This window comes from Onychostruthus taczanowskii, unplaced genomic scaffold, assembly GCF_017590055.1.
Source record: "Onychostruthus taczanowskii isolate IOZ18803 unplaced genomic scaffold, ASM1759005v1 scaffold33, whole genome shotgun sequence".
NCBI classification, from domain to species: Eukaryota; Metazoa; Chordata; class Aves; order Passeriformes; family Passeridae; genus Onychostruthus; species Onychostruthus taczanowskii.
Genome location: NW_024500683.1, coordinates 8409321 through 8434765, shown reverse-complemented (window position 1 = coordinate 8434765; position 25445 = coordinate 8409321). Strand labels below are relative to the sequence as shown.

Here is a 25445-nt window from a genome sequence, read left to right as displayed (position 1 = left end):
TTGTCTCAGGAGAAAACCTGTTCTGGGCTGAGTTTCACTGTTCTGTCATTGTTTCTATCATTATGCAACCATAAGCCTGAAAGACACTTGTTTGGTCAGTGGCCAGTAATCTGTGGAAAGACATGATTATCATACTATACTTCCCTTTAAATTTGTGTTTATGGCTGCTTAAGTTGTACATATATAGGAACTTCATTTCCTTTTACTGAATGCATAGATCTCCTTGAGTTTGGAGAGATGTGATGTGATATCTCATGTGGCTGGAGTGCTGCAGTGAATGAACACAGGCTCTTTAAGGACAGACCAGGAAGGCAAGGATTAGGAGTGGTCCTTTGGATGAGAGAGTAGCAGGGATTTGTGAAGTTTTTCTTTGGGATGGATGATGGGCCAGCTGAGAGCAGGTTGGGAATAGTGGATGACATTGTTTCGGGTGTCTGCTGTAGACTGGTTGGTCAGGATGAAGTAGTAGATGATGCCTTCTGCACATAACTGGAAGAAGTCTCATGTTTGCAGGCTCAGGCCCTCATATGGGTCTTGAACAACATGACAGCTGGAAGGACAACACATCAGGACATAAGCAATCCAGGAGTTTCCTGAAGTGCTTTGATCGCTTCCTAACACAGCTGCTCAAGGATTTAATGGACAGAGGTGATGTGTTGGACCTCATACTTAAAAACAAGAAAAGGCAGGTTGAGATGTGAAGATCAGAGTTCCAGTAGCTGTAGTGACCATGAGGTGGTGGAATTCTGGGTTCTGAGAGGAAGGAGCAGGACAATAAACAGCATCTTGAGAAAACAAACTTTGGTATGTTTAGGATTCTCTGTGGAAGAGGTTGGTAAAAAAGATATTTATGCTGCCATTCAGCAGGAGATGGAGAGGCTGGAGAAACAGGCAGAGAGGAATCTCATGAAGTTCAGTAAAGAACAGTACACCTGCACCTGGAGAGAAATAACCCAGTTCTCCAGTACAGGCTGAGGGCTGACTATCTGGAAAACAGTTTTCCAGTAAAAGGCCATGGGTAACGTGGTGGACAAATTGTCTGTCAGCCAGCAATGCTCTTTCATGACAGAGAGAGCCAACAGTATCCTGGGCTGTGTAACACAAAGCATTGCCAGCAGGTGATCCTTGTCCTCTGGCTAGCATTGGGGAAACAGACCTGGGGTGCTTTGTCTAGTGCTGGGCATCCCAAATGAAGAGACGTGGACATACTGGATATGCACTGTAGGGGCCACAAAGACTGTTAAGGGCTTGGAGCATCTCTCAAGAAAGAAGGCTAAAGGAGCCAGAATAGTGAAGTCTTAAGAAGAAAAAGGCTCATGGTTGTATATAAATATGTATTAATCAGCATGAAACCTTGCTTGGGGTGCCCCATGACCTTACAAGAGGCAGTGGGCAAAGGTTGAAACACAGGAAACTGTCTGAAATATGAAAATACTTTTTTACTGTGAGGATGGTCAAACACTGGCATAGATTGTCCAGAGAGGTTGTGCAATCTCTGTTCATGAAGATGCTGTGAACCTGACTGAACATGGTCCTAGGTGACCCATGCTTTGAGCAGGGGGTGCACTAGTTGATTTCTAGAGCCCCTTCCAACCTCACCTGTTCTATGATTCTTTAGAAGCCATATCAAAGATTTTGCCTGTCTTTAACTTGGCTGTTTTTAATGATACAGATTGAATTGTTGTGGTTTTCAAGGTTTATTCACCCTCAAATGTTTAATTGTTTTACTTTTTAAATTGATAGTGCCATGGTGTTTTTGCATATGTTGCTGTAAATCCCTAAAGAAATACCACTGTATGATTTGAACAAGCATGTATTTACAGTTAGTGTCAGGGAGAGAACTGTGCCACTGGGTGAAGCTGAAGCAGACTGTACACACACAGTAAAAGTAGTTTTATTGAAAGTTTGAGATTTTTTTCACTATGACAAATGCTACTTAAAATACTTGCTAAGAGCACCAGTATCTTGAGACTATGTTACCTTTTGTAACCTGTTGTGATTGTATTCAATTAGTATCATACAGTATATGCTAGAATTATTGAAATTCATGATCATTTGTAGAGAAGCAACATTGTATCCTTATATTAACATACCTCTAAACATAGAGTTCCGTGTTGAAGGCTACAAAGAAGTTTATTACCAGGTAAGTATGTCTAGGTTTTCTCCTCCTAGTTTTCAGATTTTTCTGTTGTATTACTTCAAACTTAAAGAAATACTTCACCTTTTGACATCAAATGAAAGACCACAGTCTGATGGAAGCAGAGTAAGAACTTACTCTGTTTCCTAAACAAAGGAAAGTCATTGTCTTCCCTGTTAGTGTCCTTGTGATTTTTCAGAAGATTTTTGAAGTGCACTTGCTTGAAATATTTTCTAATGGCAGTTTTGAAATGTTTTCTAATGGCGGTTTTTTGTAGTAACAGCTCAGTTCTACTGATTTTTGACCTGAGTTGAACGTAATTAAGTGGTTACATTTCAATACCTTTAATTTTTTTTTGTAAGGTGTGTACTGTTGTAGTAAACTAGTAGCATTTCCTTCTCTTTGAGATATACGTAGGTGAGACAAGGTTTGTGGGCAGAGATTATACATCTGTATTTCTAAAATAAATTTTATGATTATAAATAGAGTTATTTTTCTAATTATATCAGTTGGTCAAAAATAAAGACATTACCTCCTGCCAACAGTCTTGTATACTAGAAAAATGCATGCTAGAAATTAATTAGAGAGATTAATGTGGGCTTTGGTTGGTTTTTTTTTTCCTCCAAATGGCAAATGCATTTAACTGCAATGAATCCATATTTCATTGTTGTAGATGTTTTCTGGCGTCTCTTAAAGGCAGAAGTAGTCCCTCTCACCACTGCTCTAACAAACAGCTCTAGCATGGAATGTTCTTTAACCTTTGTTGCTTCTGCTTAATTGACATAAAAGAGAAAGGAAATCCTTGTCTGCCAGGAACAGTAGGAGACAACCTGGTCAATGTATTGCTTGGTAGTGCAGCATTTTGATTCAGTGCTGCAGTGTAGTGGTTTTTGAGAGTGGATAGTCCCCTATTTGTCTTTTAAAAGGAATGGTAACAACTGAGAGTAGGACCTGCAATTGGCTCATCCTTGTCAGTGTTTCAGAAAATGGCAGATGCTTTGAAAAATAGGGTGTCAGAAGCGTAGCAGGTCAATGCTGAACACCAGCTTCAGTGAGGCATTGGTATAATTTTTGCTCTGTCTTCTGTAGGCCTTCCCCCACAGCCCTTCTTGCCTAGCTGATTTTTCTCTTGGGCTTTCATTTCAAGTAGCCATTGGAGGGAGAGACAGCAGTTGCAGCATTTGGTTCGCTTTAGGATATGTGCCCATGAACTGTGCTGTTTCACTAATATTTTTCTCTTGTGAAACCTAGTAATTTTATTAATGTTTTGTATGGACTCCTGCTTAAATGTCCACCTCCATTATGCTTTTCATTAATATTCATTATGACAAAGTTGGTAGTAGAATGTTGCAAGACCAAAGGATAGCTTGAATATATTCTGCATACATGGTTGGGTGTGTGAAACAATCTTTCATCATGCCAAGTATATATAACAGTCCTGGCTTTGCTCATGGCAGATGTGAGGACAGAATTAGAGACCTCAGCTGCATGGAGTGGTTGTCCATTTGCCAACCTGCCACAGAACAGGCAGGCAGAGATCTGTATGCTGCTGTCCATCACCAGTTGCTGCTGCATCTCTTCATGGCTCCAGAGCAAGTCCGTCAACTGCTTCTTTGATGTAGAGTCATCAATTGCATCATGACCCTGCTGTGCTGCACCATGAGTTCATCCCTGCCCCCAGAAATTGTTTCTGTATCTAAGGGAGTATTTTATTTGAAAATTAACATGTGTTGTGCCCAAAGGATCACATGGGATCCATATTAGTGAAACCCTGTTGCCTTTGCCAGCTGTCCTTGCTCACAGGTGAAAGCAGACACAGTGACTTGAGGGGTCCTGATGTTGCTTGCAGGCTTTGTGGGAGATGCCAAACTGATAATGCCCAGGCTAGGCTTTACTGGAGTCTGCTGAGGTCTCTTTTCATCAATCCAGAGTAGGATTCAGCTTCCTCAGCATTTTATTGTGCAGCTGGTTTGGATGTGCTTCTACAGGAAAGGTATCTGTTTTCTGTGCTCTTGCTGGTTTTCCCCAGCGCTCCCACCTCTGCTACTGGCAGAAGTCTGTGGGTTGGATTTTAAGACAATGATGTACAGGATTGCATCCTAGAAAGAGTTTTTTGCTCATAGGTTAGTTGTGTATTTTGACTGAGGGTGATGTCTTGAGGCTGGAGTGGAGTGCGGGTGCATAACAGCTTGCTGAGAGCTCCAGTCTGAGATGGCCAGACTGGAGTAGAAGTGGAACTTGAAATCCCACCAGCTGATGAGTTAGGGCACTGAGTGTCCTGTCTCCTTGGAGTCCTAAGCACTGAGTGACCCCTATTGGTAGTCTGTCAAAGGCCTTTCTGTTGATGACTTGGACAGAAGTGGAGTGGAGAGGAATGAGGAAAAGCTCGCCCTTTGCCTTTGCCCTTCAGCCAGACGGGGAATGCGTGTGTATGCTTGTGCCAGAGCCTGGTTATTAAACCCATTCCGAGCAATCTGAATGCTTGAATTCAGTGGTGCTGCTTCACTACGGGATTTAATCCTTGTTTTCCTCATGGTGTCCTGAGCACCATGCAGGGTGCTCTGCTGTCACTGAAGCCAAGCTACAATGCAGACAAAATGGTAACTCCCAGGGGCCAAAAGCAAGGGGCTAGGGACCTTGTTGGGGAGCAGCTATGTTGCAAGGTTATTTCATGGATTTGATGCCTTATCTCTTGTTCACTGCTTTGCTTCCAAAATTGCCTCTTCTACTTGTGTTTGCCTGAAGAAAGACCTCAGAAAAAGATCTTTCTGAAGCAGTATAAAAAGTGTGGGGAAGGATTGGCTGTAATTTCCCTTATCCAATGACCGAAGGAGGACGTGCTGCTGGTGATTGGAAGTAAACAAATGAAATGGTGTCCCCATTGATTTTTGTTTACAATGTAGGAGAAGAAAATGGAGCCTGAAGTAAGATTTAAAACAAGAATGCATTTGGGAGTTAAACTGTGTTTAAATTACTGTGTACCACTTCTTAATTCTAAAGCACAGATACCCTTTAGTTGTTCATTTGTAAGTTTGGAAAATGGGTGAAATAAATACAGGTGTACTTCAGAAACAGAACCTAATAACCTACTCTGTCTTACAGCTTACTTAATTCATTTTAATATAATAATGTCATTGCCTGAAGAAGCCTTAAAAGCTGAGACAGCATGTGTATGTGGAAAATCCATATTGGCATCTGAGGGAAATCTGACATAAGAGCAAATGCTTTCAGATTCTTAATCTTGTCAGCAGCAGCTCAAGTGCCTGCAAAAAAAAAAAAAATCCTGAAGCAAAAAACCACCAAACCCTCATCCTATCAGGCGGGTATGTAACCGTGAAGCAAGTTAATTTGCAATTTTCTTTCTCCTTTACATCTCATTATAATTTCTACTGCTTATGCTAGCCCATTGTAAGAATTAGGCAGTGGATTCTCTAAAGAGAATTTTTAATTCTCTGCTGCTAGTTGTGGCTGCAGTAGCTAGTAGTAGCCTTTTTATGGAAATGTTTTGCTTAACACAGTAAACATTTAGTTACGCTACCTGTGTCAGATGGGTTTGCAGTGTGACATGTCTCCAGCACTGCAAAGGCTCTAGCAGCTCAGATGATGCTGAGATGTTGCTCCTCCCCTTAAAGAACATTAGCTGCAAATATGTCTTTGTTCCCTCCAGTGTGTTTTACTTCAACTGTTTATTGTTTTCATGTATTTCCATTTATAGTTTTTTTTCTACTCCCATCAGCTAAGCTGCTGAATTTTCAGGGAAAATTCTCAGGCATATGCATTTTTTGTTTCAGGAGAGAACCATTGAAAGAAACCCAGAGATATGCTGTCTTGGCCACTTGCACAGAAGAAAATGTCCTACTAGTTTGGCTTAATTCTCTCTTTTTTTTTTTTTTCCCCCTGTAGGATTGAGTGCCAGTTGTAGTGGTATTCTTAAAAAAAAGTATAAAAAATGACAGCTGTGGGATGGCACTGTCTGTTGATACTTTTCAGTGAGTCATGCACTTATCTGTTACTTTTTTTTTCTTCTGTTGGCTGACATCGACCCAATTTTGTCAGAATGAAGTTTTTTTTTTTAATATATGTCTGGGTGAGAGAGTCTTGGTTAGTTTTCCAGCGACAGAAGGGATCTGTTCAAGATGTATATTCTTAGAAAATACATATAATAGAAACCTCTATAAATTCTTTGATAGCAGGAAAAGTTTCAGTTGAGGGTCAGGAACTGTTACTAAATAGCAAGTTGTAGGCTACTTCAGTGAATATGCTCATGGCATTATTTTTTTCATTGAGGCACTATTAATTAGGCTGGCTAAGCTAAACAGCATTACAAGTGTTGCCAAGATACTCATAGAGGCATTGGGTCTGCAATCAAAACCAGCTATTAGAGCGTGCTGGGTGGATATGCTGCTCTGGCCAGCAGCCCCACTGCACTTTGGATCATGTTAGAGCTTATCAAATAGAGGCAGAACTGTGTTAGAAACATCAAATTAGGAACATGTTTCTTGTTGGCATGTATTTTAAAAATCGCGGCTATTTATACACATACATATATGTACATATATATATATATATATATATATATGTTTATTGAACTCTATTGAGTAAGCTTTTAATTCTCTTTGTTCCCTGTTTTCCCTTCATTCCCTTTGTTGCCTTTTTGAAAGGTACATACATGGCTGAAAGGAGTTGCTTGCCTCTCCAGCAGTGCTTCAGAGCACTAATAATGTGTCTTAGAGAAAGGAAGAGCACTTAACGAAATGGGAGTAGGATGCACTAAACATGCAAGAGTGATTGAGTCCTGTAGTTTAAAGGGAAAAAAACCCAAACCAGAAGTTCAAAGAAATGTCATTTGTGTAACTGCAATTTGATTTTATCTAGGAAATGGTGTCATTCATTAAAAATTGTTATGCAGATGGAAAATAAACCTTCCAGTTAATTTTTCTTTTAAGCAGTAGTCAGCTAAAGAAACAGGAATGTCTTTAAATATTGTGTAATATTGCTTGTTGCACAGGTGCTCTGCACATTTAATAAATATGAAGTGCATTGACACGTGGTACTGTGAGTGCCTTCAAACCTTCCTGAGGATATCCAGCTCTTAACAGGCTTTGGATGACTGCCCTGTCTTTTAACCATGTTCCTTCTGTCTTTGCTCACTTGCCATTGAATATCTGCCGGGGACAACTGTTGCTCAGATAAGATTTGTAGGAGAATATCAATATTTATAACTGTCATATAGTTTAGCAGCTACACAAGGCTTCGAGGAATACATTTTGGCAAGTATTTATTTTGGAGTGTTAGGACAGATTGGGATCTCTTCTGTGGAGCGTACTCCTGCTGTTTTCACAAAAGTGTCTTTAAGTGCTTTTCTAAGCTTCTGATGGATTCTTGGTTTAGTCATATTAATAAATATTTAGAGAAAGGGCTACATTTGTTTTAAGGTAAGAATGGTAATGATATGAAAATGCAGTTACGGATCTTTTGAGGACAATGAGGGATTAAAAAGCATTTGTGGCTATTTTAATTGGACTATAAGGTTTTAGGGAGATGGAAATATGGAATTATAGAGAATTTTACCTTCCTCTTAAAATTTATACTCTGTTATAAACCATTTTTGATGTGGGGGAGGGTAGAGGAGTGCCATTCTGACTCAAAAATGCCTTTGAAATTCCACATTGAAATCTGGTGCAACTTTAACTGTCGAGTGTTTATAAGCTTTTTAAAGCTCTATCCTTCTTATCCCCTAAAACAAACCCATGTTTTTGAGAGAAAACACATTTGTTTCAGTTGTGGTTTATTTTTCTGTGACACAGTGTATACTGAAAGATTGATGCAGAAGTGCAAAACTTTGCACTTAACCTGATTTATGATCTTGACCACTCAAAATAAGATTGAAAACCTGTACTGTAATACAGATTGATTTGGCCTTGTGTCCTAAGACACAAGACAGTAAGATGTCTTACTGTCCCTTTTTGTGTCAATCTAAGTAATATCTGAGTGACATTTAGAGCACATACTCCATCACTGAAATAAAAGAAAAACTCAAGAAGAGGTGCTAATTTCCTATAAGGGATTGCAGGTGATGAAATGTAAGTGGTTATCCCAAATTTACAATATCTTCTGTTTACCCTAAGGTGGCAAAACCGTGGGGGTGCAGGCAGGCACACATTCTGTGAGTGGGTGAGATGCACGTGTTTGACTGTTGGGTCAAACTCCCTGTGCATTCCAAGGGCACAAAACTCACTCAAAATTGGAGAAGTCTGTTCAGTTTTGCTCAAGATGATTTGTGTAAAGTCATTTCATTCTGCACAAATTCTCACCCCTTGCAGTCACTCTTCTTGAAAGGCCTGCCTGGAAGAAAGGAAAGTTTTGAGAAGAGCTCCACATCTTTCTTAGCAATGTCTACATCTCAATGGGTTTTAAATGATCCTTTTTCAGTCACCAGCTGCTCCCAGTGCCTGGGGTTGACCTGACTTTCAGCTTGGCCTATTTGGTTGTTATTTTGTCTTGGGGGCTGCCAGACCCGCTGAGCCCATAGCTGGGTCAGGGAATGTTAGCACGCTGTCTGCACTGTGTGCTGTGCTCTCACATGGACAGGGCTGGGCTGGGTTTTTGCTCAAGCAAAGAAGACCTGAAATGCTGCCCAACTTTGATTAGTCCTTCTGAAACTGGGCTGTAGAACAGAGAGTGTTTGAGGCTGGAAAGAAAGCCAGCCTGGGGGAGGCTGGTTCTGTAACCTAGTTGGTTTTGGTGTTCTCCTGCAGAAGACCTTGTCAGCCCCTCTTCATCAGTTTTCCGGATCTTGCTCTTTGGAAGTGTCCCTCTGCATTAACTTCCTAATGAGCCCTGGTGTGTAATTAGGATGCTTTTAATTACTCTGCTTGGTGGCCTTATCCCATTAATGACTTGAAGCTGGCACTCTGGATTTTGGTAGTGCCTATCTGCAATGATCTTTTAACAGCAAGCTTTATGGATTATTTTTTTTCCATACATTTTCATTTTAGCTAAAATACAGGTTATAGTTTGTCTGCATGTGAAAATTAAAACAAAATGTTTGTTCTGGTACAGGTGTGGAGGAGATCTGCATAACTAATGCCATGCAATAGCTTTAATTAGCTCACATTTTGAAAGTGATTCCAGTTATTCCTCATCATTTATTATGCCTATATGTGAGTTATGTGATTATTTTCTGAAATGTAATTTTTTTTCTTTCCTTCAGCCTTTCTTTCAGCTTGTGAAGTTACGGAAACTTGGACTTAGTGATAATGAAATCCAACGGCTCCCTCCAGAAATAGCAAATTTCATGCAGCTGGTGGAACTTGATTTGTCTCGAAATGGTAAGCTCCAAAGTTAATTTGTTTGATTCTATACTGTCCTGTGACATGGTCTAGAAAACTGGGTTAGTAGGGTTTTTCTGTCTCAAAATTGTTATCTGTGTTCTACAGAACACTTTCTTGTCTAATTCGTGGATTTACCTCTACTTCTAGAAGGAAGGAGGGAAAGAGCAGAAGGGAGCTTGTAGTAGAAATAAAATAGTACTTGACTGTAGTTCTGTGTTTCTGAGAGCCTGCTTTATTTTTCAATTTAAAAAATGCTTCATGTGGTAGTTTCATATGTGTATCTGTCACAATGTTGACTTCTTTTCCCAAGCTCTCTGAAATGCCTGGCATTTAGAGATGGAAAAAAACTAGAAAAAAAAAGTTGAAAAAAAATAAAGCTGCTTTCTGTCCTAAAAAAAGGACTGCCTGTGGGTTAGAAGTCCAGTTCTTTATCTCTGCTTTGCTCTTTACCTGGGATTAGCAAGAGGCAGAGTGCTGGTATTTCTAGTTGTACTTTTGGAAGAAGAATCAGTCTGTTTGTCAACTGCAAAGATAAATTCAGAAAAGAATGATGGGAGAAACTGTCTTCTAAAATGTGTTGTTGGAATCAGCATGGGTTTATTGTTTGCTTGCTGCATATATTGTCCTGCATTGTGATGGAGGACATCTTTTTTTTTCCTGTGGCCTGGTGAACTTACTAGTTCTACAAGGAGTTCAGGGGCTGGTGGGTCACCTTTAAGCAGTCTTTTGACCCAGTGATCTAAAAACAGTGAATCTGTGTTACCAAATTAGAGCAACTGTCAGCTATTTTTGCTTCCTTACGTGCAGTGGATGTGCACAAAATGCTCTCTCAGCTGTGATGGAAGGGTGGGAGCGATCAAGGTTGTGTAACCTTGTAAATAAATGAGGGTTGTAATTGAATATTCAAGAAAATAAACAGTGTAACAGGGAGTCTTCTTTTTCTTGATGGTTTGACTTCACATCAACTCTTTGTGGCTGAAGAATATTGTTGGTACTTCACCTTTCCATAGCATATTTACTTTATTTGTTTGGTGCTTTAAATTCTGTCTTTATCTGATAATATAATTGATGAAGCGTGATGAGTCTCCCGGCAATTGCTGAAAAATTTCTGTGAACCGTATAATTTTATGTACATTTGGAAAACCTTTTAAGAGAAGAAAACTGGAAAAAACCCCAGAGACTGAAGAGACAGATTAGTTAAAACATTTTAGAAATACATGAACATTAGTTGATGTGGTATTTGGCTACTGAGTTTGGCTGAGTTAGGTGCTGTCAGTGACAGACTTTATACAAAAAGAAACCCTCTGTTGGCTTAGTAATTCTCTTTGCAAATGAATAACTAGTTGGAAAAGAGCTGGTGGATCAGAGCCATGTGAACTCTTGTCAGCCTGGCTTGGAAGTTGGCTTGAGAACTCAACTGTAACAAGAGCAGATGGTGTGAATGTTTATGGCTGGGTAGATGCGTGTGTCATTAGAAGTTACTGCACAGGGAAGTATTTTTTTCCAGTAATAGGTTGAACTAATGCTGGTGGCAGGGAGCAGCTCCTTTCCTATATCCAAGGTCCAGTGTTAATTACCCATTTTATTGCATTGCTTTCTTTTCTCTATGGTTCATTGCAGAAGGTGGCTGATACCATTTCCCTCTGCTTAATTATGTCACAGTTACTGCATGACTTGACTCTTCAAATTAAAAATGCACCGTGCAATGTGGTGCAGGGGGGCCGTGGTGGAAAATAACTAGTCTTACTTTCCACTGTTTGGCCATTTTTATGATTGTCTTATGGTTCTCCAAATCAAAAGGCAAAACACACCATCTGGGGTTCTGCAGGGGGAATTCTCGCAAAAGGTTTTTGAGATTTACAGTAATTTAATTTATTAGCTTTGTATTTTGAATCCACCTCCCAGTATGTCTCATTCTAAACCTGCCACAGGTTTGTCCTGTTCAGTGGTTTGCACTCTGAAAGTTTTTGTTTTTCTGACTGCCTAAAACTACTTAGGAAAAAAAAAAAAAATTGGAACTCTTCATATTCCTTTCAGGCAGAGAAAAACAGCTCTGCTTTTCGAAATGCAGTATGCTGCATGAATAGGAAAGTGTGATGGTGACATCTGAGCTTGGGAAATAAGAGATCATTGTTCTGTGTTTTTTGTTGTTCTAGTTGTCTGGTTTGGTGCACTAATTGCCTTCAGTTCTGGCCATTCTGTTTCCTCAAGAGCTTAAAAATGCAGATATAAATTCATTTAATGTTCTCTACATGGGAATAGCTTTTTCTGTTTTAACCTCTCATCACAGAACAAGGAAAGGATTTTGAATAAACAGAGTACTTCCATTTCTGCCATAATAAAATGGTAATATGTTTTCCTTTCTCCTACTTTATAACCCTTTGGCCAACATATGGTCTTTGAAAGCCTTGTGAGATGGTGGGTGGGCTTGGGTGCCCTTCCAAGCTGCGGTGGCCAGTTGTGCTTGGAGCAGCTGTGAGGTGCTGAATCTAGAGGAGGGATCAGTCTCTGCTGATCTCTGGAGATAGCTCTGTATGCCTGTGCCATACAGCATTATGTGCTGTGTAAGTAGCCCTGCTTTGTAGGCACTTGGGAAACTCTGAAATGTGTCTCTCTTAAATTCTCAGGTGTTCTACAATGCCCAAGACATGCTAGCATCGATGTTAAAAATGTGCTACAATAATAAATTATTTACGCAGTTTCTTTGTTAATGAGTGAATCTAGAACTACATAAATCCTTCGAAGAAATAAGACTAAAAAGTCTTGAGCAGATGTAAATTTGATGCTCCCTGTGTATGTGTGAGAAGTCTGTGGAGGGTAAGGATAGCCTCAGTGGTGCAGAAGGAAAAGGATTTGGGAAGGCTAGCAGCCATATATTCTTAAACCTTTCCTGGAGTATTTGCATGTTGATGCTATTTCTCATGCCCTGCAAGGCCCATGTGTTCATGCAGATTTCCTAGGAAGCATCCCTACTGTGCTTTTCTAGTCTGGCTGAGGCTGTTATTTATGCTAAGGTTGAAAGGATGAATCAAGGATTGGAATATAAGAGGGCAGAGAAGCTGTGCTAAGAAAACAGCATAGTGATGGTGAGCACTTCGAAGGTTATTTGGCAATCCAGTTTATCTCTGCTACTTGGTATCAAGTTGTTCAAAAAGTTCATGTACTCATTCTAAGGCTAAAGAAAACAGACTCAGTAGGATTTCAACAGTACATGCCTGAGTTTTGTCTTGCTGGCAAAGAATGTCTGAAACTCAGGAGTGCTCCCTGAGGAATCTTCTGAGATAGATACTCACCTGCTGTGTGTCTGAAGATACTGCTGGTTCCCTCAGACTCCCCGGGGTTGATTAAATCTTTCCCTGGATTCTCATACCACGGGTGAATTGTGTGAAGACACTGGGTCACTGAAGCATTCTTGCTTGATGACCCTCAAGTTTGGGTAGGACTCAGGTGCTTTGTGTTGAGCTCCGGTGCGAGTCTTTGCTCTGCATGAGGAAGGGGGAAATTCTGCTCTAAGCACAGTGAGAAATGCCTGTGTGCTATTTTTCTACCCCACAGCACTCGGACATTCTCTCAGGTAAGTCCTGAAAGACCCTGTGATTTATGAAGTGCAGTCTCCAAAGACAGAAAGATGTGCTCGAATGTCTGCAGTTCTTTCCTGGTGCCTCGACTGGCTCTTCATTTAGCTTCCCTTCCTTCCAGAGCCATGCCCTGTGTTTCAGATCCCTGTGAGTTGTAGCAGGTTGCTACCCCTGCTGCTCACCCCCCCAGAGATTTCATTCAGCCACTCCCTCCCCCCTTTTCTTCTTGCACAACCCCTGGAGGCCAAATTCTTAAAGCTTAGGGCCCTGCTATCCCAGGTTCATTAAAATGTTAATGGCTTTTCTTGTTCTGTAGCTTCTTCTAGACAGGAGGGGCAATGCATAAAGTTTCTGTAGTTAATTTAATGCATGCTGATATTCAGGGTTATGATGCATGTATGCTGTGCTCTTGCAGAGGTGGTGCAATCCTTTTTAGTATCCCTCTTCTCCAAGAAGAAGGGTGTTGTTTGCCTTTGACAAATACTAAATCCTCCAAGCTCCACTGATGTGTTTTTTGTCATGATATTGCATGTTCCTTAAAATGCCCTGGAGGTGTTAATTTAACTGTTGTGTTCTTATTTGAAAGAAATTTCTATCCTGAACACGCTTTCTCTTACCAGGTGTGCTGTGGGAGCCAGGTTTTTTGTTCTTAATGTCATACACCTTTCACAGCCATTGACAGATTGTCAGCAGCTTGTTTCATTCAGCTCTTTTAGCATAAAAAGAAAGTCACTGTGAGCTGGGATAGTAGGAATTAGGCACTGGAGTGGCCTTCCTATCCTTCCCAGCTTCAGGAGTGCCATTTGAACCATCCTTTCTCTGATGCAGGCTGACCTCGTTGCTTTTGTAGGAGAGGAGCTTCCTGCCCTGCTGTGTCTACCTGTGAGTTGCTGTCTATTTGTGATCAAAGCCTGCCAGGCTTTTCTGCTGCTCCTCTTGCTTCCATTGAATGTGTATACCAAGGGCTTGGTCGTGCAAGCCCATAGCACTGCTAGTTGCTCTGTGCTGGCAGTTTTGCACTGACTGTCTGTAGTGACTTTCCAGCTGGCAGCAGGTAAGGGGACTCAGATGGTGTGGTCTTCTGTGGAAGGGGTCTGTAACCTTGCAGTTTGGTGTTATGTCCAAGCCCCGAGACTCAAAACTGTGGAAAAGATGCAAGTGTGAGTGCAGTGGGAGAATGAAATTGTTTTTTATCTCATTGGTAGATAGATTATTCCTGTTCTGTTTGCTGATTCAGCTCTCGTTGGAGCTGAGACCCATTACTTTGTGAAATGAGGAGTGATGGATTTTGCTGTGGCATCTTACTGAGGAAATCTGTGTGTGGGCACATCTTGTTAAGCTATATTTGGCTCTACATGGTGCTTGGTACTAAACTCTCCATATGGTTCTTTACTATGATAACCAATAAGAATAACACTGTTTGTTTAATGTGTGCAGTTCATAGTTCTGGGTACATGGTATATTAGTTGCTACCTATTTTTGTAGTCTCTGTTTGAACTAAGCTTATGACTGTATTGATAATGTGGTTCTTCTGGACACAGGTCTTGTGACATGAGGATATTTCATTTCAAAATCCTTTCTCCACACAGTTGCCGTATGCTGTCATTTATATGAAAATAATTACAGATTTAACCAAAGATAAATATGCTACTTTAGGATTACCATAACAGTAGAGATGGTTCCTCACAAGCATGTCAATAATCACTGCACTGTGTGAGGAAAGACTACATTACTGCTATGCAAGGTCTGAGCATGGTCCAAGACTTTGGAAGTCAGTCTCTAGAAGATCAGTATCGTAAGTGCTCCATGAGCCTTATTCTTAAGTTTTCCTTGCTTCCAAAATGGATGACAGTTGCAAATTTAGAAACTTAGATTTTGTTTTGTCTTCAGCTCTCAGGGTGCTTGGAGAACTCTACAACAATGGTATTTAACTGTCCTACTTTCGGCTGTAGGCAATTTGATATTTCTGCTTTTTATTTGAAGTGTTTGTTCTTTTTAGTCACTTTACAACCCAATTGAAAGTCTCTTTAGAGATCTTGGTCATCCTCAGGACACCACACGCATTGTGTCATAGGTAGATTTTATTCAACAAGGAATTAGAGGGCCAGGTGAGTAGGCAGAAGCTTTCCTGCAGAGCGTCCATCGGTCCATCTTGCTGAAGGGGGGTGTAGAATCCTTGCTTTGCTGTCTGAGACACAGCTCACTTGTTTGTATCAGTGCCTGCACATCAGTGCTTTCCCTTTTAGTTCAGCCACCTGCTCTCCAAGGTATGCCTGTTTTCTGTACTGCAGGATCCTTCCCTTCTGCCCATAAAGTAAGTGTTCCTCTTTTCCTCTCCCCCACTGAAAACAAGATAATCACTATTTTTTCAAACTAGATATTCTGATGGAGGAAAGGCTTGAACACTTGTTTTGGTTTAGCCTGGGCTGGTGATCCAGCTATTTTACCGTGAAGAGATAAGCTAAGTAGGGGGAAGCACTTTGGAGTTTTCTGATCTTGTCCTGCATCCTCACATGGATTCTGCTCTCTTGTCTGGCAGCTGCTGCTGTTGCTTTGTGCCCTTGCCTAGAGTCTGGCTGTCCATCTCTGCTGCATTTCCACATCATCTGAGCCGAGAATTCCTTAATGAAATCCTCTTCTTCACTGCCTGCCACCAGCTGCCTTAGCATGAATGTGCGATACAGGTCTGGTGGTGAATAGCAACACCTAGAATGCTAAGAAATAGATGGGAATTGATGCTTTCTTGCTCAGTGGACAAGGAAAAAAGCCCAAGCCAGCAACCTATGCTGGAAGGCAGTGTAGTTGACAAATACATCTATTTTGTTGAGATGTGGAACTGCTGGATGTTGCTTGTTTTCCTTCTGAACTGATTTGTGTCCAAGTGAGTGCTTACAGACAAACAAGATTTGCTCTCCTACTCCTGCATGGACATGTCTTATCTGATACAAGAAAGCATCCTGTGAATGCAGTTGCTGCAACCCTGGTGTGTACACCTGAAAGTGATGGAACACCCCACCAGAGACTGTTGTGTTTTGTATGGTGGTAGAGTAACTTAAACTTCAGTCTGCATATAGTAACTGAATAGTAACTGCATATAGTCTGAATAGTAACTAGTTTTTGGTTTTGTGGGGATTTTTGGGATTTTTTTTTTGTGCTAATGAAAACTTGGAGATAAGAGAATTTTTTGCTGATTTAGGTAGTTGCTTGCTAACAGTTAGTTGTGTGTTTGAGTTTTGATGTAGGGGTTGGGGTTTTTTTGACACCTCTAATTTCTTGGGACATACCTTTTCTTTGTATTATCTCCCATTTCTCTCTTGAGGTTAGTTTAAAATTTGTGCTTAAAAGCATCATCACTTTAATATCTTACACATGAGGTTTAGGGATTGATGTAGAAAGGAGCATATTAGGGAAGAAAGAAACACCTACTGCAAATTAATTTTGGACTCTGGATCTCTGCAGAGTGCCTCAGACATGTAGAAATTCTTACTTACTTTGAAGAAGTGATGTAAAAGTGAATCTGATTTGTGAATCTGTGTCACTAAAATGAATTTGATGTCAGTAGGTTGGAGGAAGAGGGAGAGCTTTATATGCAGCAGGAGAAGTAAGGTGAGGAGAGAAATTACTGGACCATGTCCTTGTGCAGGGCTTCTCATCAAGGAGAGGCAAGAAGCAGCAGGTGCTGATTGTGATTGAGAAAGAGAAGATAAATGAAATCTCATGATAGAATAATTTAATTAGAGAAGTCTAGAAGATGTTATTTTTAAATGGATTACAGAAAAGTGGATTTTTTCATCATGGCATGTTCTGCCAGATTTAACAGTTCTTTCTGATGAGACTTTGCTGATGTATTTATGTGTGCATCTAGCAGTAGTGCCTTCATACAAAGTCAAAGGAAAGCTATGGAGAGGAGCAGGCCAAGCTTAGGCTTCTGAAGTGTCAGCTAGAGTGTTAGACATCACACAGTACACATAGGAATGACATAAAATAAAGACTTAATTTTCTGCATAATCTGGATTAGAGATCATAAAATGGTAATCTGCAGACAGAAGTTGTTAGTTATGTATTCACAGATTTGCTTGGGTTTCAGTTTATTCAGTTTCTATTTTATAGGGAATGTGAGATGACATGACAATGAAGTTAATGAAGAATTAATCTGCAATAAATCTGGAACTTTGCTGTTAAAACACTTTCTCTCATCCACAGCTTCGTAGGTAGAATACTAATTTTCACATTTTTTTACCCTTACTTCTCAGACTAAAAGTATTTAATTGTAATTATCCTTGAGGTCCAAGGTGGAAAGTCTTATAAAAATATCTCCATTAACTCTTCTTTAACTCTTGACTGGCATGTATAAGTAAAAAAGTAGAATACATAAATTTGTTGTCAAACTTGGGCTCTTCCACTTAATTCACCTGGAACTATTGTTTCCTTGTGATCTGGTCTTCCAGCTCTTCCCTCTCTCTCCGCTTCTTTTTTCCTCCTGTTTCAAATTTACAGCTCCTGATCTCTGTTGCTGCTGCTTGCTGCAGCTGAGGATAGTCTGTCGAATTACAACATGCTATCTGTTCAAAAACCCAGCTTGTTCTCATGTCCCTGCACTGTTTTCTTTCCAGTAATGTGTCCAGTATAAATGTACGCGTGAAATGCTGTTTTGTGAGGACTTTGTCCCTGGTGCTCCTGTTGTTTTGAAAAGGGATGTTTCCAGAAGCAGTGAGGAGGAGAAATGAGACATGTCTCTTCAGTTTCTCGTTAATTATTCAGTAAAGGATTTACTTGAGAAAATGCAACCTGAACCTGTTGGTGAATTTTCCTTAAAGCTTTAAAGACAGGTCTTGAAAGAGCTTTCTCTTGTATGTTGTATATCCTCAGCTTCAGAGCCTGAAGAGGAAAATGTTACAACCTGTTCAAGAACTACTTCATCTCAATAGACTTTGCAAGAACCATATGACTCCTGTCACATTGTGCCCCAAAACTTGCAGCACTTCATCGAAAGAGGTTGATTACTTCTGACTTCAGGGCTGGTAGCAGAGCCTCCTGGTTTTAAAAAAAGGGAAACCTGTCTGATCAATGTGAATGTCATGACCTCAGTATGCAAATGGAGGGAGAGGATGAGTAACCTTCCTCCATCCCTTCCCCCTGCAGGATCAGATCCTTGGGAGCTGCATTTGGCTGCTTTTGGGAGGGTGGAGAGATGTGGTGGGGACATCTGTGACACAGCAGCCTGCTCAGCTGGGCTTTCCAGCTGGAGAGCCCTGCAAAAAGACAAACGAATGCCTGCAGCACAAATTCCCACTTGAAAGGTATTTGACAAAGTGGGCAGTTTCCTTCCATGTTTATTGGAGGGAGGAGAGGTGGAGAGCAGGGCTGGAAAACTGAGCTTTTCCAAGAGCAGGCTTCTCAGGGAACCCTCTGAGAAGGTGGGTGACATGAAGGAACCTCCCTGGAAGTGACAAGAGAACCTTTAGGCTCCTAAATCTCTTGAGTGTTGTGATGCTTAATGCTTCGATGGACCTTTGGTGTGTGTGGGTGTATGTGTAAATACTGTAGTTGATCATGTATATTATGTATGTGAAAAGAGGGGGATGAAAAATAATCTGTGTATTGAATTGAGTGGATGAGACCTGGTTTGCTGCTGGTTATCTCTCCTGAGGGATAGTGCTGCATGGATTCACAGTCTTTGAGTCTAGAATGGGCTTCCTTGGGTATAAATTCAGTGTAAACTAATCAGCTGCTGAATTACATTTATGAATTACCACTAGTTGCTAAGCAGTTAAAGGCGTTTTGTCTTATGTAAAAGTGCTGTATATACCTCTTGGTGGACTTTCCACTCTGACCAGGTAAATCGGATCTGTTCAGCTGATTCTGGCTGGGGTATATGCAGTGTGCCAGCTCCAGCGCTCCTAACACATGGTGCTCTGTGTTGCCTTCATAGCTGGAAAATGTGACTGCATCCAGTAGTTGCTCCCTGAAGGACTCTTGAGCGTGGTGAACTCTCCCTGAGGAATCTCTCATATCTGAGAGTTCAGCAAAGTTCTTGCAAAAATACGTTTTTTATTTTGACTCAATAGTCACTGTTTGAGTAGCTCTGATCTGGCAGCCCCGTCACAGCCTAGGACTTTCCTGGCCATTGCTGTTGTGATATTGGTTAGGTGTTGGAAATTATGTTCAATAGCGCAGGAGGTATAAAGGATGCTGGGTGTACTATAGCCTTTGTGTAGATGGAATATTATCAGTTCTTGAAATTTAATATAGAATGTTGGAAAAATATGCCATACAGAAATTTTATCAGTTTAAAAATAACTCTCCCAGTCATTAGAGGAAGAAAAGTGGGGGAATGTGGATTGAGTGATGTAACTGTTGTAAAAATCTTCCAAAACAAAAAAAGAGGTGGGGGGAGGAGGAAAGGATTATCATCAATCAGAAGGATTTTCAGAAGTAATTTCCTTATCTAGGCAGTACAGAATTCCCTAGTGTCAAACTTACTCCTAAAGTTACTTGTACAGGACTTGCTAAATTGTTAGCAAATTCTTGTGCAAACTGTAACAATAAACATATAAACATCTGAAGAGGTGTTTTGAATGGAGAAGGGGACCTATGCCCTCTTGTATACATGACTGCTGAGCTTGATTTTGATCCACTGCTGCTGCCGCAACTTCATTTCTGCTGTCAGTGTATCTGTGCTGTCACACGTCACAGGGCTTATGTTTGGTTTATGGCTTTATTATTAGCAGTGCTGCACAATCTGCATACCAGAACATCTGGGGCACATCGTGTAAAAGCAAAGCATTCATCAGAGTGTAGCATTAGAAGAATCCTAGATATTTAAGTAGGATTTGAGCTGGTTATCCAGCAGTGGCAAGAAAAGTATCTAACCTTACTGTTGCTGATATTGGCAGGTACATAGATGTTAATGTCTGTAACAAAATCGAGTACTCAGCACTAATGGTGAAAGGTTCTTAATCCATCAAGAGACACAAGGACTTCTTTATATATTTTGATATCCTCTGTTGCATTCCGGTTGATTAAGTCAGTGGTTTTATTTTCTACTTTTATCTTCTCTGCTGCAATTATCACTCAATTTTTTGTCATATAGTAAAATACGCCTTTTCTCTTCTGAATTCATTTATTCAATGCAATGTTACACTAGTTTTCACACGTAGTGATAAAGTATCTTGTGTTTTGCTTGAGAAACCTTTTTAAGATGCTTGGCAATGAAAATGAGTTACATTTCAACCTATTTGACTTCAGTAAATGTATGATGATCCTCGCTTCAGAGAGCTGCGCTGAATTTTTGTCCATTCTTTTGTCCAGATAGGCAGAGGAGAGAAATGAATAGTGAAAGAGAATCAAGTGAGGAGGAGGAAAATGTACTTTACAAAATCAGAGAAGGGGTAATATTTGAAAGGATCACAGTGGGTCATTAATCCAACCTCCCTGCTCAAGCAGGATTGTCCTAGACCACATTGCACAGGATTGTGTCCAGTTCATTCTTGAATATTTCCAGGGAGAAGACTCCACAACCTCTCTGGGCAACCTGTTCCAGTGCTTGGCCACCTGCACAGTAAAGATGTTTTTCCTTATAGTCAGGTGGAACTTCCTGTGCATCAGTTTCTGTCTGTTGCCTTTTGTCCTATTGCTTGGCACCATCAAGAAGAGCCTGGAAACATCCTCTTGACACCCTCCCTTCAGATACTGATAGGCACTGATGAGTTCCCTTCTCAGCTGTCTCTTCTTGAGGTGAACAGGCCCAGGTCCCTCAGCCTTTCTTTGTAAGAGGGGTGCTCCTGTCCCTTAATCATCTTTGTTGCCCTCTGTTGGAGCTGTTTCAGGAGCTCCCTGTCTCACACTGGGGAGCCTGGAATGCGACACAGTTCTCCAGGTGTGGACTCACAGCTCAATGAGTTCTCTGTCCATCTCACTGTCTGCACCTACTGAGTTTGCCTGCAAGGTTATTGTGGAGACAGTGTCAAAAGCCTTGCTGAAGTCCAGAGAGACAATATCCATTGTTCTCCCCTCATCCATCCAGATAATTGTTTCATTGTGGAAGGCAATAAATTTCATCAGGTGTGAATCCATGCTATTTCTGATCACCTTCTTGTCATCCATTTGGAGGGACTGAGGTGAGGCTGGCAGGCCAGCAGTTCCTTGGGTTCTTCTTGCTTTTTTTTTGTAGATTGGGCTGACATTTGCTTTTTTGCCAATCCTTAGACACTTCTCTTCATCCCCATGACCTTTGAGAGATGATCATGAGTGGCCTGGCCATGGTGTTCACCAGCTCCCTCAGCACGTGTAAACCAGCAGGGCCCTTGGACTTGAGAAAGTCAGGTCTGCCTAGGTGTTCTCTAACCCAGTGCCTCTTGACCGTCGAAAAGTCTTCCTTCCAACATTGCTTTACTCAGGTCACCTGGGTCAGAGATTATGTGAGAGAAACCCACAAAAATGAAATTTCTCTTGGTTTTGCTGTGTCTGTTTTCATTTCTTATTGAAGAGTTTTGCTCATGTACTGACTTCATAGTCTGGGAAAGCACATTTTATTTCCAGAACAGATTCAGTAATTTGCAAATGCATCCAAACTATAAGCAGTGCCTGTACTGTGTTATTGCAAATGGTATTTTATATATATTGGAGTGATTTTTTTTCCTTAGCTTGGATGATTGTTGGCTTTCACAGATGGTATCCAAAACTGTTATAACAGAAAAAGCATGTCAAAATACTTCTGCTGAGAAGGCATATTTTCTGAGTTTTGTAGTACATCTTACAGGAGTACAAGAGAAACTATTTGCAGTGTGGCAGTGAAACTGTCTTTTGGTGGAGGAAGTCAGTAGCATGATTAGTTTTAGAAACCTCTTCAATGAGGATTTATCTTCTGCTTTATGTGTTGCTTTTTTATACGTATATATTTTTTCCACAAAAAATTAGGATAGTTATTTTTACTTCAACTTTACTTTTTGTCATTTCCTTGTTAGTTTGTTTTTAATTAATGAGAATTATCGTCATGCTAAAGCGTGTATCTCTGTGTGAATATGTTGTGTGTGTACATAAATGCATTTTAAATGTATTTGTGGATACTGGCTTGGTTGCAAAGAAATAAGTAATTCTCAGTCCTCAGAAGCTTTGAAATAGAGATGTCTCTTTCAGAACGTTTCCAGCTACTTCCCAGGTAAGAATAGCATGAAGAGTAGATAGTGGATGACTTTTTTTACTTGCTGTTGGTTAGCCAAGTTCAGTGTCCGTATTTGTTGTTGCTGTAATGCAAGATAGAAGTTCCAGTGTCTATTTGACTAGATTTAGATGAGATTTTAGGAAGAAATTAACTGCTGTGAGGGTGATGAGGGACTGGAACAGGTTGCCCAGAGAAGCTGTGGATGCCCCATTACTGGAAGTCTTCAAGCCAGGTTGGATGGGGCTTGGAGCAACCTGGTCTAGTGGAAGGTGTCCCTGCCTGTGGCAGAGGGGTGGGACTAGATGATGCTTTCCAACTCAGACCTTTCTGTGATTTTGTTCTGAGTTGGGAAGCATTCAAGCTAGCTGCTTTTGGCGAGGTTGCCTGGCAAGAGATAAACCTGGTGAGCAGGTACTTTCCTCTTTTCTACACTTCTTTCTCCATCACACCTCTTTTGGGGAGAAAATCTGAACAAAATAAATAGGTAGTCAGTTCTGAGTTAGTCAGCTAGGTAGGAAAGTAACTAATTTCCATATTTTTTTTCAATGTATTTAGATCATATGTGGCTGGTGAGGTTAGTGGAAATAGCCAAAAACTTTGAAACAGAAGTCCAACCTTTACTTAAAATTTTACTTTTTAAAAATTACTTTCAAAATTAAAGAATTATTAAAGAATAATTTTGACATTCAAGGAAACAAAAATATTTGTTTAATTTTTGCTGGATCTCAGTGACAGTAAACAAGTACTTAATCAGAAGGCTCACAGCCTATTTGTGGATAATCAGTTTGCTGTAGGAGTGCCACAAGACAATTTCATCTTCCTAAGATGTACTTGACTTGAGTAGATATATGTGCTGTATTGAAGTTCCTTCAAAAAAAATTCACCTGTTTTCATGTACAAATATCTCTGTTTACTTCTTGGCAGTCTGAAATGGTGTAGTTAGGGTAGCACTTATTTGCAGCCTGTCGGTGTAAATTTGATTTTCGAATTACTTGGCTGTGGTGTAAGGGAGGATGTTTCTGCTCCATGAGTGTAAGTTACACGTGGAGAGTATTGCACATTCTCTTCTTCCTTCCACTGCTTTACCTTTCCCGTGTTCCTTCTTCCACTACAGAATGTGGGCATGTATTGCTCAATTCACCAGAGGTTCAGATTATAATTGACTCTTTAGGGCAGCCCTAGCATGTTGGTTGTCTGATTCTTTTGATGGGCAGAGTCTGATAAAGATCAGTCCAAGGACAGGTGAGTAGTCGGAAGATGAACATAGAGCAGGAGGGGAAAATGGGGTGTGAAAAAGCACAAAATGGGTCTGCTTCTGTAGTTCTGTACTTGGACAGGGAGCAGTCTTGCATATTGAAATGTCTTGAAAGATACCAAGATAACTCCTTGCATTAGTGAGTTACTTACTGTCATTAAGTAATAATTTCAATGCAGATGCAGTACAGTTGCTGACAATTTTTTCCTTTTTTTTTTTCTTCTGCAGATATTCCTGAAATACCAGAAAGCATCTCATTCTGCAGAGCACTACAGGTAGCAGATTTCAGTGGCAATCCACTGACTAGGTAACTTCACCTTCTTGTTAGTATATGACATAGCGGAATTGCAGTCTTGCTGTAACAATTACGATTTTACGTAAGCCCTTAAAAATTGTGACCTAGAGTGTTTGCCTCTGGCAGGGACTGCAGCAAAAGTTCAGATTGAAAAAGTGATGTGCATCTTTCTTTGGGTGGGGATGAAATTAGCCAACCAGAAAATTCTGATTTGGTAAATCTGATTGTCTATAAAATGATTTTCATCCCTTTTTTTAAATGCATAGGAAAACCATGTTCATACATGGGAAGGATGCAGCAATGGTTAGAGCAAATGAGTTGGCACAAACCCAGGTGCCTGATGATTTGGAATAGACTTTAGATCAGCTGCTGCAGATAATGGCTTTTACTAATGATTAAAGCTTGGACTAGCATTTCATCACCCTCCCGTCAATTGGGACACAGTGACATGCAGTAACATGAGGCAGAAATGCACTGTGCTTGTCAGTGGCTGCTGTGTCTGCTGCCAGCCTGTGTTCTGAGGAGCTGAGGTTTGGAGGTTATGCACACTTCTAGTATGGAAGAGGAGTTTTGTTGACATTTCTCTGTTCAATTTGCTGAAGAATTTGGAATTTATCTAGTAAAGTGAGGATGGAACTGGCAAAGAAGAGGTGATTTGCTAGTTAAAACCTTTGAATACTATTTGGAGAGCTGTTTCTTGAACCAGCCGTTGCCACAGAGCTCCTTTGTGATGCTGAGCAAGTCACATAAGCCAGAGTGTTCACAGTGGGTGCTCACTGACCTGCTTTGCTTTGTACTGAGATGGCAGATACTTGCAGGGTTGGCTGGCTGGCTGGGCTGCTGCAGTGCTAACAAACAGGAGTCTGTAAGAGCTTAAGCCGCCCCAGTGGTTTTGCAAGACTGCTTCTCCCACGTGTACAGCTCAGATTCTTCAGAAGTGTGCTTTGAATATTGCCCATAGTGCCTCCTAAGTTCTCTGAAATTCACATCGCTGAGCATTAAAGGGACACTTGTGATCTTAATCCCCATGGCTCTGTAGCCTATTTATATAGTGAGGATAATAATACCACAAAAATCCAGCAAAGCAAACTGAGGCTGAACTGATGTTTAGATACACAAGTGGTGAGGGTCACTGAGCAGCTTTTTTCCAGGCATCAGTTGCAGTGTATAAAGCTCAGATCTGTGTCTCGTGGTATTGAAATCAAAAGTGTCAGTAGTAGTGTTCTAGTTACCCTTCTTCATTCATTCTCTGTGCTCAGTAAGGCCTGAGGCCTGAGTAATGTGTTTCCTTAAACAGCACCTCCAATGCACAGCTACAGCTTTGTGGAATTCACAAAAGAGTTTTTCAGTGATGTTGAAATAGATCTCATAACTCTGTGTTGATAATTTAAGGGAATTCTAAAAATTCTTGATGAGTGTCTGCAAAGCGTATGCATGTCCTGGAAAACATCACTCCAAGCAGTTCAAGTTAGAAAGCACAGATGCCAGGAACTGTTTACATTTGGTTGCCAGGCATTTCTGTGATGAGATCCAGAATTTCAGTTTTACCTATATAATAGCATGTAGGTTTTTTGCTCTGATTTGCCCAGGCAAAGTGAGAAAGTCAAATAGTTACTTTTGTATAGTATTCTGGAACATTTTTTTAGACGTTGATTTTTGTCTCTATTTCCTCTAAGCTTAAAA

The 25445-nt window shown here is 40.6% G+C and overlaps 1 protein-coding gene across 1 annotated transcript in view; it reads left to right on the top strand.

The window, feature by feature from the left end:
- LRRC1 (leucine rich repeat containing 1) overlaps positions 1–25445 on the top strand; it is a 69671-nt gene that overhangs the window by 5994 nt on the left and 38232 nt on the right. The window contains exons 2-3 of the mRNA XM_041410662.1: positions 9351–9468; positions 23696–23774. Of these exons, the coding sequence (XP_041266596.1) occupies positions 9351–9468; positions 23696–23774 (197 nt within the window). The remainder of the gene's footprint in view (positions 1–9350; positions 9469–23695; positions 23775–25445) is intronic.